At 39.0% G+C, this 12,089-nt stretch overlaps 1 protein-coding gene across 1 annotated transcript; it reads right to left on the bottom strand.

The window, feature by feature from the left end:
- Positions 1–292: 292 nt before the first annotated feature.
- Positions 293–11,711, bottom strand: LOC113531157 (myosin heavy chain, fast skeletal muscle-like). Its single transcript, XM_053230652.1, has 41 exons — positions 11,592–11,711; positions 10,808–10,846; positions 10,305–10,523; positions 10,070–10,213; positions 9,752–9,908; positions 9,610–9,637; positions 9,419–9,530; positions 9,185–9,277; positions 8,977–9,040; positions 8,795–8,893; positions 8,613–8,716; positions 8,393–8,531; positions 8,151–8,269; positions 7,904–8,053; positions 7,640–7,810; positions 7,249–7,549; positions 7,091–7,158; positions 6,924–7,011; positions 6,598–6,715; positions 6,392–6,515; positions 6,145–6,281; positions 5,662–5,917; positions 5,309–5,551; positions 5,026–5,202; positions 4,791–4,936; positions 4,572–4,662; positions 4,063–4,452; positions 3,833–3,959; positions 3,517–3,635; positions 3,223–3,419; positions 2,948–3,131; positions 2,676–2,841; positions 2,440–2,564; positions 1,992–2,300; positions 1,679–1,882; positions 1,413–1,538; positions 1,158–1,328; positions 920–1,024; positions 744–839; positions 501–632; positions 293–380 (listed from the first exon to the last, which is right to left on the bottom strand). Exons 3-41 carry the CDS (start codon positions 10,509–10,511, stop codon positions 360–362), a joined length of 5,808 nt encoding a protein of 1,935 aa, XP_053086627.1. The 5' UTR covers positions 10,512–10,523; positions 10,808–10,846; positions 11,592–11,711; the 3' UTR covers positions 293–359.
- Between the last annotated feature and the right edge of the window lie 378 nt (positions 11,712–12,089).

Below are 12,089 nucleotides of genomic sequence, written 5' to 3'. Positions count from 1 at the left end.
ATGGATTATGATTTTATTGCTTTTTTTTTTTTTTTTTTTTTTTTTACTGAAGTCCTAAGACATATGATCTGAGATAAGAGGCTTTTTTTTGCAGATATTGAAATGTAAAACTTGTGTAATTATACTGAACATTATAACCTATTACTTAAATGTCCCAGGTGTGACTTTCCACTGTTATCTGTTGTTTAGTATACCACTGTCTGGCTTTGAGATGTTTGCCACACTTTGTCACAACACAGTGTTAATGCATGATTATAACTGCAGGTATTTTATAAATAAAAAAGAAACAAGCTTAGTGTCTTGAAGAAAGCCTTTATTTAAAATTTGTTTCCACAAATAAAAAATTACTAAGTTGATGATTACTCTGCTGATTCTTTGCCCTAAAAAAAAAAGAGTGAGAGTGATTAACATTGTAATATTTAGTAAAATTATTGGGTCTAATTACCTGTTAAACTAAATATAAAAAAATTAATAAATATTTTTTTAAAAATAATGTTTACCTTTCCAGCATCACGACTCTTGGTCCTGAGCTTATTGACCTGAGACTCAGCGATGTCAGCACGCTCTTCAGCCTCCTCCAAATCATGCTGCACCTTCCTGAGCTTGGACAGGTGGGAATTGGCCTGTTCCTCCTGAATACAAACAGTTGTAGAAAGTTTGTAATATTGTTCAGACACTTATTCTTAAAAATGTCCAGCAAATTCATTAGGCTGCATTAATATGCTTGGGCAGATTTGTCTCACCGCTTCCTCAGACTGTCTCTTATAGGCCTTGACCTTCAGCTGCAGCTTATCAACCAGATCTTGCAGCCTGGCAATGTTCTTCTTGTCCTCCTCAGTCTATAAATTTCACAATTATTTTATTAGTTTACATTTTAATGTGAATAGTGGTCTCATTATTTGACACGCTTTATACATACTTGGTAGGTGAGCTCCTTCACTCTCCTCTCATATTTGCGGACACCCTTAACAGCGTCAACTCCACGTCTCTGTTCAGCTTCAACTTCAGACTCCAGCTCACGTACCTGGAAGAGTTCATCCATAAAATATTGAGACATACCTTGCAATACAAATGCTGCTCTGTATCAGAAACGGGGCACTGGGACATGAAAAGCTTGGAAAGCTTTTTAGTTAAAAAAAATAGCCTTCAAGACTTACCCTGGACTCCAGTTTCTGAAGTTGTTTCTTTCCTCCCTTCATGGCCAGATTCTCAGCCTCATCCAGGCGGTGCTGGAGGTCCTTGACTGTGACCTCCAGGTTTTTCTTCATCCTCTCCAGATGAGCACTAGTGTCCTGCTCCTTCTTCAACTCTTCAGCCATCATTGCAGCCTAAGGTAAAATTTCAAAATTATTTTTTTCTCGAACCTTTAGAACTGATTACCTATATGTAATCTAAATTGTACCAATACGCACATCAGTGATAGCTTTCTTGGCCTTCTCCTCTGCATTCCTTGCTTCCTGCACAGTGTCCTCAACCTCACTCTGGATTTGAACAAGGTCACCCTCAAGCTTCTTCTTGGTGTTCAGCAGACTTGTGTTCTACAGAAAAAGTGCAAATTATATTTTATTATCTTTCTATAGAAAAAGTACAATTATTATATATATTATATTATATATACAAAGTATTATCTTTCCTAAGCAGTCATACACATTTTTAAAAACAAGTTAGTTTTTAATACCTGAGAGTGCAGCAAACCAACACGCTCACTAGCATCAATCAGCTCCTGTTCAGCCACTTTGCGGCCTCTCTCTGTCTGCTCAAGGGCAGCTCTGAGCTCCTCAATTTCAGCCAACATCAGAGTGTTTCTGCGCTCCACCATGGCCACTTGCTCCTTCATATCCTCTTGTCCTCTCAAAGCATCATCAAGGTGCAGTTGAGCATCCTGAAAGCAAAGATAAATAGATGTCATTTTTCCTATATGTTTCATTTATGGATGATTGGACACCTGCGGAGTCTTTATAAAGCACTGAATTGTACTAATCTGATGTCACCTTGAGTTGTCCCTGGACGTTCCTCAGCTGTTTCTGTGCCTCAGCAGCTTGGCGATTGGCATGGCTGAGCTGAATTTCCATCTCATTGAGATCTCCCTCCATCTTCTTCTTAATTCTCAGAGCATCATTCCTGCTCCTGACCTCAGAATCCAGAGTACTCTGCATGGACTCAGTCACCCTCTGGCTGTTCCTCTTGATTTGCTCCATCTCCTCATCCTTCTCAGCAAGCTTCCTGTCAATCTCACTCTTAACCTGGTTAAGTTCAAGCTGGACACGAAGAATCTTTGACTCTTCATGCTCCAGTGTGCCCTGTGAATGAAATGAAACAGAATTTATTTGAAGTAAGATATAAGAGATTTGTTTCATTGTGACCATCAAAATCAAGTTGTTGACAAAAAAAATCTTTAAGTAGTATCAATTGTCCTCATATGTGCTATTTTCTGTATACCTCTGCCTCCTCCAGAGCAGTCTGGATCTCAGCCTTCTCAGTCTCTACTGCCTTCTTGGCCTTCTCAAGCTCATGAATGCTCTTTCCAGTATCACCAATTTGTTCAGTCAGATCTGAGATCTCCTCTGTTGAAAGACAAAATAATGAAGCACAAAATTGTATACACAGGTGCTATTTGAGGGTGTGGGCATGACTAAGATAAAAGTCATGACAGGGATCAGATTGTTTTGACATACGCTGCAGATTCTTGTTCTCCCTCTTGAGTGTTTCCAGTTGATCAAGAGCTTCCTCATAGGAGTTCTTCATCTTGAACAGCTCAGTGCTCAGACCACGAGCCTCCTTCTGGGCTCCCTCCAGCTCAGCCTGACCCTCCTCATACTTCTGCTTCCATTCTGCCAGGACCTTTAATACAGATGCACCAGTTATTTTGTAAAAGCTTGTATGAAGACATCTAATGGAAATGTGAAACTTCTCAATTACTTCTCAATAAATAAATTACACAGTTTACCTTATCAAAGTTCCTCTGCTTCTTGTCAAGGTTAGCAGCCAAGGCATTGGCTCTTTCCACATCAATCATGAGGTCCTCCACCTCACCCTGCAGTCTCTGCTTGGTCTTTTCCAGAGAGGCACACTTGGAGTTCACAGCCTCAATTTGTTCCTCAGCCTCCTGCAGACGCTGTGCCAACTTCTTCCTGTTAAGTGTTACATTTTGTTTTAGGTGGGATTTGGTGTGATAGTTCTAGCTGTTTTTTCAGTATTATGAATGTTTTGTGTTGAACATACTTGGCTTCCTCAAGTTCCTCAGTGCGCTGGATAGCATCAGTTTCATATTTATTTCTCCACTGAGCCACTTCGCTGTTGGCCTTGGACATTGCACGTTGTAATTCAGCCTTTGCCTCCTGCTCCTCCTCAAACTGCTCCCTGAGGAGATCACAGTCATGACGGGCAGACTGCAAACCATGGGCCAGGGCATTCTTTGCCTGTGGAGAAAAAAATATATAATTTTTTCATTATTTCTTAATAGATACATATCACATGTGAGGTATGTAATATGGTAGAATTTCATTACATGTTTACCTTAACCTCCTCCTCCATCTGTCTCTTGAGCTCCTCAATTTGCTGAGTGAAAGCCTGCTTGCCTCTGGACAGCTGAGAAATCAAAGCTTCCTTCTCTTCCAGTTGACGTGAAAACTCACCTGTTTGATTGTAGATTAGATGTTAAACTGCAGCAAGTGTAGGGTAATGGTGGTTAAAGTCTTCATAGGTCAATATAATGAAAGGCCAATTTGGATGCATATAATGAAAGGTTATTTTACTGTAATATACAATGTATGACAGAGAGTTTAAAAATTGAGGAAGAATAATATCGTGCCAAGTCATGAAGGCCTACTACCATTTTCAGTTTGTAGTCTGGCTTTTTGAACACTGATGTCATTGACCTGGCGTGTATTCTCATCATTCTTAGTCTTCAGCTCGCTCAGTTGGTCCTCAAGGGTACGGCACATCTTTTCAAGATTTGCCTATAGAAAAAGTAAGTATAGTAAGTTTTAGTTTTCTTAACATTCCAATCAGTAAACTTGGTAATGATTTCATATTGAATGAACATTAAATATAGATTTCAACCTTAGCTTTAGCAACAGCTTCCATATTGCTGGAGAGATCATCGATCTCCATTTTGTATTCACTCTTCTCCTTCTCAAGTTTCTGCTTGACTCGCTGCAGGTTGTCGATTTGTTCTCCCAGCTCTGCCACACTGTCAGCCTGCTTTTTGCGGAGGGCAGCAGCAGTTGCTTCATGCTGCAATGTGGCTTCTTCAAGATCACGACGCAGCTTCTGGAACTCAGCCTCTCGCTTCTTGTTCATCTCAATCTGAGCTGCAGTTGCTCCACCAGCCTCCTCAAGCCTCTCGCTGATCTCCTCAAGTTCCCTGGAGAGATCAGATCTTTGCTTCTCAACCTTGGCACGAGCGGCACGCTCAGCCTCAATCTCTTCCTCCAGCTCCTCAATACGGGCCTATTATTGACAGAAAACCACCCATTTGTAAAGAACCATATAATTAAGTAGAGGTAATTGAGGTGCCTCTTGCCAGCACACTTATTTCATTTGCTTCTGTATCAACTACATTTAGATACCTGAAGCTCCTTGATCTTCTTCTGATGCTGAGCACCAAGAGATTGCTCATCCTCAATCTTGCTAAGAAGCTGGCTTATTTCAAATTCTTTCCTGAGAGAAATAAACAATAACTTTGTTTCAGCATACAAAGCAGTATATACTATATATTTATATAGTATAGTATTTATATATAGCTGATGGAGCTATTTCTGTGTGTTTCTAATTTGCTATATAATTACTTTTTCAGCTTCTCTTCAGACTGCTGCTTGTCGTTCTCCAGGTCCATGATGGATTCCTGAGCCAGTTTCAAGTCACCCTCAAGCTTTCTCTTGGCTCTCTCTAGATCCATACGGAGTTTCTTCTCTTGCTCAAGAGAACCTTCCAGCTGTAAAAACACAAAATATCTATTTAAGTACTGTGTGCAGAATCAGCCTGCGAGTAACCAATTTTGCAATTCTGTATCACGTAACTCACATCATCCACTTGCTGTTCAAGCTTAGTCTTGGATTTTGTCAGAGTGTTGACTTTGTCCTCTTCTGCCTGAAGATCATCAAGGGTCTGCTGATGTGCCTCTTGGAGGGCTTTCTTCTCTTTTGTGAGTTTGGCAATGCTCTCATCTTGAGCTGTCATCTCCTCTGTGAGGTTCTTAACCTGCATTTTTGAGAACACAGTTACTGTATTTGCAGGAACTCATTTAATTAGAAAAACAGGGAAAGTGGGAATAGTTTATTGCTGTCTGTACAAACATAGTACAAACCTTATTTTCAGTGGCATGTTTCTCCTTTTCCACTTTAGCCAAGGTGAGCTCCAAGTCATCAATGTCCTTCTTTAGCTCAGAGCACTCATCTTCCAGTTTCCTCTTCTTGGCAGTCAGCTCAGCATTGATCTCCTCCTCATCTTCCAGTCTCTCAGTTGTCTCTTTGAGTTTAGCTTCAAGCTGGATTTTGCTTTTGATCAGACCCTCACATCTCTCCTCAGCATCTGAGAGATTCTCAGCTTCCTATTTATTGTGCAAAAAATCCTATTAGATACACCAATTTGGAAGTAAAATGGACCTAGATTTACATCACTTATTGTAAACTAAATTTGCAAAATAATCAAAATTCTTACAGATGCAACTTGAAGCTGCAGGTCATTCTTCTCTTGGAGCAGTGCCACCATCTTTTCTTCCAGCTCCTTCTTTTTGGCCTCAGCCTTGGCGAGATCTTCCTTGCATTTTGCAAAGTCCTCTTTCATGGTGGCCAGCTCCTTCTCAGTTTCAGCACTCTTCAGCAGGGGCTTGATCTTGTAGTACACCTTCATCCATGGCCAATGTTTGACATTCATAAATGAGCGGATGTTGTACTGGATGGTGTCAATGGCCTCCCTGGAGAATAGAAATGGTTCTTTTCTACTTTTTTTCTGAATTTATATCTGATTTAAATAATTTAAGTCATGGGAATAAAAAAAGTGTCTGAGAAATAACTACATGGTTCATTCACAAAAGTTCGTGTGTGAACCTTTTTTACTTTCATAGTGTACAACAGTTTCTGGGGACAGTAATAGTACAATAAATAGTTATTGTTCAAAGTTATGGATAACATTATGAAATACCTCCTCTCCATCATCTTCACAAACTCTCGTCTCATGAGGAAACCACGGCAAACAGCCTGAGTCATTGTGACCAGAGCAGCCAGTTTCTCATCTCGCATCTCTTCAAGAGTACCCAGCAGACCAGCTTTGAAGAACACCTGAATTAAATGGCAAAATATTACATCATTTGGCCCTCAATTTGTTATTTTATATTTATGCAGAAAGAAAAAATGAAGAACTCTCTTTTTGAGCACTTAAGGATATTCACCTTAGTGTGTCCAAATCTATACTGGTCATGGTCAATGTCAATGGATCCCAGAAGCTTCTCACAGGCCTTCTTGTTGTCAATAAACTGGCCCTCAGGAATAACACTGGCATTCAGCACTTTGTATCTGTAAAAATATATCATCCAAACATTGTAAGACAAGAAAAAAAAACAACAGCTAGACACTAATAATATGGAGTTTTTTGTACCTTTGCTTGAAGTCACCATAGAGGATTCTGCTGGGGAATCCCTTTCTGCAGATTCTGATACCCTCCAGCACACCGTTACATCTCAGCTGGTGGATAACAAGGTGGTTCTCCATAAGACCTGACAAAGAGAATATGATTAACCACTCATCAAGGTAATCGTCAAGTCAACAGTGTTTGTTGTTTGCACAGCTCACGCTGGGTCCACTGACATTGAAATTCTTTGGAGTAGTTCTGTTGACTTTTAGTAACATAATGTAAACAATAAATATTTTTATATGCTTGTCAGGCCAGTTTTAGCTTTTAGACTTAAAAGCTTTAAACTTTACCTGGAGTCTTAGACTCATTGGGAATCAGGCAACGCACAAAGTGAGGATGAGTGCTCCTCAAGTTGGTCATCAGCTTGCCCAAGTTCTCCTGTGTAGTAAACAGTTTATTGGTACTCATATTTAAAATGGAATTGCCTTGATCTTAATTAACTATAAATGTAACAAACCCTGAACTGTGAGGACACGGTCTGCATGGAACCACCCTTCTTCTTGCCTCCCTTCTTGCCACCGGTCTCTGTGCACATTAAATTATAAGCACAGTTACATTTTTAAGCATACAACTAAGCAAGTAGCATAAGCATGTCTTTAAAATAAATGAATTTACCCTCAACAACAGGTGGGTAGAGGGTAGAAAGCAGTTTGACGGAAGACTTCTGGTAGAGCTGCACAACAGACTCATTCAGTGGGTCCTTGTTCTTGTCCAGCCAGCCAGAGATGTTGTAGTCCACAGTACCAGCATAGTGAACCAGGGAGAAGTGGGCCTCAGCTTTGCCTTTGGCAGGTCTGGGTTTCTGGAAAGCGTTGCACTTGCCAAGATGCTGTTCATACAGCTTGTTCTTGAAGCTGGTGTCTGTAGCTTTGGGGAACATGCACTCTTCTTCAAGGATGGAGAAGATACCCATGGGCTGTTACAGTACAGGAAAAGCAGTGGTGAGGAGACATTGTAGATATTGCAAATGTAGTACATAACATAATGACCTGCATAGAAACCACACCTTCTCAATAAGTTCAATGCAAGCAGCCAAGTCCATGCCGAAGTCAATGAACTCCCAAACAATGCCCTCCTTCTTGTACTCCTCTTGCTCCAGGACAAACATGTGGTGATTGAAGAACTGTTGCAGTTTCTCATTGGTGAAGTTGATGCACAGCTGCTCCATGCTGTTGAACTGGAGAGATGGAAGAGTACACTCTGTAAGTATTGCACATTATTCAAACTAATTTTTAAGTGAACATTTAAAAAACGTTCACGTATCACGTACATCAAAGATTTCAAATCCAGCAATGTCCAGCACACCGATGAAGAACTGTCTGGCTTGTTTGGTGTCCAACATCTGGTTGATACGTATGACCATCCACAAGAACATCCTTTCATAGATGGATTTGGCCAATGCGCTGACTGCGTTATATACCTAAAAGTACAAGTTGTTCTTCAGTTTGGGTTTGCTTTCTTCTACTGTGCCATTTGCATGCTTTACGAAAGGCTTTTTAATACTTTTGATTGCATACCTGTGGCACAGTCTGACCCTTTGTCACAAATTCGTTTCCAACCTTTACTCTGGGGTAGCACAAGGCCTTCAGCATATCCGCTGAGTTCAAACCCAGAAGGTAGGCCACTTTGTCAGCCTCTGTTAACAGTAGCAAAATTATACACATTATACATACACTTTTGTGAGTTTTGAATCACAGGACCAGAGCTTTCATGCATGAGACAGTAATAAATGGAACTCTTGAAAAAAGGTCAGGCTCACCCTCTGTGCCATCAGGCTCAGCCTGCTCCTCACGCTGCTTCTGCTTGAACTTCATATTACCGTGATGAAGAACAGCTCCAGTAAATTTGTAGATGCCCATTTTCTCCTCAGCACTGAAGCCCAGGATGTCGATAGCAGTCTATAAAATAATGACAGCAGTTAGAGCCATAAGGCTCCATAAAGTATTTCAGCATAGGACCTATTAGCAAAAATCCCTTACATCTGTGGCAATCAGTTCCTCCTTATCATTAATGCTTGGCACTGTGATCTGACCCTGACTGCACATGGGGAAGTCGTAGGGGTTGGTGGAGATGAGCGTCATTTCTGTGGAACAAGGACAGTGGTTAAAACAAATTTTTGGCTAGTGTAGGCTGAGGAAAGAGAATATTTATATTTCCTTACCAATCAGCTCAGGCTTTTCATTGGTCATCATCTGGTAAAAGATGTGGTATCCTCTCTCGTCGGAAAGCTGGAAAGATACTCTAGACTTCTCCAGCAGATCTGTTAGGAAAATGTGCCCATGTTATCTCCAAAAGCTAGACTAGTAGAACTACCATCACTGATGTATTAATTAGTCAACTTACATGTCTCAATGTCAGCACTAGCCAGTTTGCCGCTTGTGCCAAAATGAATTCTGATAAATTTACCCTGGTTTAGCAAAACAAATGGTTTCGTGTCAGTTTCACCAGAAATCAGAGAATCAGCATGAGCATGTTGTAAACTGTATATAAACATCGCAGTTTATATAATAGTGTAATTGAAAGGTATTGTGTTGAATAGAATCAAACTTACAAAACGAGACGAGTTGTCATTTCTCACAGTCTTAGCATTACCATAGGCCTCAAGGAGAGGATTGGCTGCAATGATCTGGTCTTCAAGAGATCCCTGCAACACATTTTGATTGTATTAAATGTGTTTTTAGTTTGTGACATTCCATTCCATGTAGAGGGAGAAAGAAGATAGAAACCCAAAAAACCCTGACCCTAAAAAGAGTGCCCAGTAGACCAAATGGAGTTCAGTTTATACCTGCATTTTGCTGGAAGCTTGCTCCTTCTTCTTGTCACTCTGCATAGCAACTGTGGCAAAGTACTGGATGACACGTTTGGTGTTCACAGTCTTTCCAGCACCAGATTCTCCACTGGTTTAGATTAAATAAAACAATTAATGATACTAAAAAAGAGAATTGTAATTATTTGTATGTACTCACAGGTACTTACGTAATCAGGACAGACTGGTTCTCCCTATCTGTGAGATGAAAATAAAATTTCATATAATTTAAATAAAAACATAGGTAGTAGTTTAATCTAATATCTTACATCTGTCTTATATCTAATATCTTAATAATTACATCTGTCTTACCAGTGAGCATAAACTGATAGGCATTGTCAGACACAGAGAAGATGTGAGGTGGGGCTTCCATGCGCTTTTTGCCTCTGTAGGCAGCCACCACTTCTGCATCGTACACTGGGAGCCACTTGTAGGGGTTCACAGTAGCACAGAAAAGTCCAGAGTAGGTCTGAAGTAGATAGAGACAGGGATGATTACATACAAGATTTTCAAAAAAAAAAAAAAAGTGTTGCAATTCTATCAAGTAAGCAGCTCTTTGGGATAAATTCATAGGAAGAAATAATGTCTTTTGCTGCTAGCTTGGTAGTGTAGTACTCTTGCTTAACTTACGTAGATCATCCATGCTGCGTAACGCTCTTTGAGGTTATACAGCACAGAAGCTTCATTGAGGTGGGTCATCATAGCCATGTCCTCAATCTTATCGAACTTAGGAGGGTTCATGGGGCAGACATCATCCTCCTTAACTGTTCTTGTCTATAAGAGAATCACATAATGCACAGTCAGTGTGACTGACCTATATATAATGTTATGAAGTTGCGATGTGCATTTCATCATTGATTCTCACCTCCTTGCTCTCAAGCAATTCGACAGTGACTTTGCCACCATCTCTGCTCTTGATTGTAGCCTTAAGGTACAGCTCTTTGTCATCAGCTACATAGCAGGCCGCCTTTGCATCAAAGGGCTTGTTTTGAGCCTCAATTCTCTCCTTCTCAGGCTTACGGAGGTAAACGGCAGCTTTGCCATAAACGGCCATCTCCGCGTCTGTGCTCATGGTGGCAGCTCACTGCAAGGAAGACAATATATCAGAATACCCCCCCAAAAACATTTAACATAATACAAAATGCGCTACTTTGATCAAAAGCATTAGTTTAATATATCACCAAACTCTTCACATCCTAGAAATAACAAGAAAATATGTCATGTCTATAAAGATAGAATTTTAAGTTTTAGCATACATTTTACTACAAAATTAATTATAGCTATCCATGGCAAGTTATCTGTGTTTCATTCTGTTATCAGTAAGACAAAAACTCATTGAGAACGTCTTAGTTCTTAGTTTTAAATTACCTGTCTCCGCTCCCAAAGGTGAAGAATTTTCTAACAAACCTGTAAGATAAAAAGATTTAATATAATAACCATAATAATCTCTGTCAAATGCTATATTGCATGAAAAGTTTTGAATAATTCAAAACAGAATTACAAACAATCATGCTACATGTGAATTATATAATATAATAAAATATATATAATATATATGATGGGGTCCAAAAGTCTGAGACCACATAAATAATCTGTGATTTTAGAATTTTGAACATTTAAAAACAAAGAAAGGAAATGTTCACTGCCTTAAATATTTCATATTCTGCACTATTTCTAGGTGTCTACAGTATTTAAATTTAAGCAAATTTGTGACATTGACCATTTTCACTTCTTTGTGCAAAATTGTCACATTTTCCTTCAGACTTGTCCCTTCCATTGAAGCATATGTTCAGATAACACTCGATATATTTGATCTAACATGGCTCATTGGGTTTTACACAAACTTGTGGAGTCCATGCCAGCTCGAATGCACACTGTCATTAAAGCACTACATATTAAGAAATTCAGAAATTCATGTAAATATTTCTTAGACACTACTTTTCACTCAAGCTGTTGCTGATAATATAATTTGTAATGAAAATTTTGTATTATTTTAAAAAATAATGCAAAACTATTAAGAAACATTTTCACTAGTGGTCTCAGGCTACTATATAGTACATATAGCACAATTTAAAAGTTTATATTACTTTTTTCTTTAATTTAATGCTAAAGGGTAATGTTATAATATAGAATAAATGAAAGTGCATCTCACCACACTCAAGGACTTGACTGGTCTTCACTGCAGTCTCCCTGTGAGACTTACAGCTGCTTATATTGGAATGGTTTTGCCAGCCAAGCAAAAGTTATATATGGCCAAGTCACATTCATATGGCTTATGGAACATTAGATGCTGATATGTTTAGCTCTTTTCTGTGTTTATATTTAGATTATTTTTATTCTTCTTCTCCAAAGGTTTTTTCCCCCAAAAGTACACGTTATTCTTCAATTTGCTGATCTTATTTAACACACTATCTATCTAATATTTAACACACTATCTCATGTATGCATTTTGACACTTAGAAAAACAAAGTAGGAATACATTTAAGCAGTGGTGCTGTATATTTGATATATGTATTTACCACCATCAAGCTTCCACAGAGCAATTAAAAAATTTAAAAGCTATATGTAAAGAATATTATTAAACAATAATTTGAGTTATTTTGGATACTCAGAATATTGGATTTAAAATTAAATTACTATGAACTTTAGG

The sequence above is a fragment of the Pangasianodon hypophthalmus genome, chromosome 27 (assembly GCF_027358585.1).
Source record: "Pangasianodon hypophthalmus isolate fPanHyp1 chromosome 27, fPanHyp1.pri, whole genome shotgun sequence".
Lineage (NCBI taxonomy): Eukaryota > Metazoa > Chordata > Actinopteri > Siluriformes > Pangasiidae > Pangasianodon > Pangasianodon hypophthalmus.
The sequence above is the reverse complement of the archived record's forward strand: the minus strand, read 5'-3'. Positions and strand labels throughout refer to the sequence as shown.

What these genes read in the sequence shown, in the direction of transcription:
- LOC113531157 (XM_053230652.1), bottom strand. Translation starts at nt 10,511, where the DNA reads ATGAGCACAGACGCGGAGATGGCCGTTTATGGCAAAGCTGCCGTTTAC. An exon ending in AGCAGAGGAACTTTGATAAG is followed by an intron (nt 2,842 to 2,947) that starts GTAAACTGTGTA and finishes TCTGTATTAAAG; the next exon opens with GTCCTGGCAGAATGGAAGCA. An exon ending in GGAGAACAAGAATCTGCAGC is followed by an intron (nt 2,565 to 2,675) that starts GTATGTCAAAAC and finishes GTCTTTCAACAG; the next exon opens with AGGAGATCTCAGATCTGACT.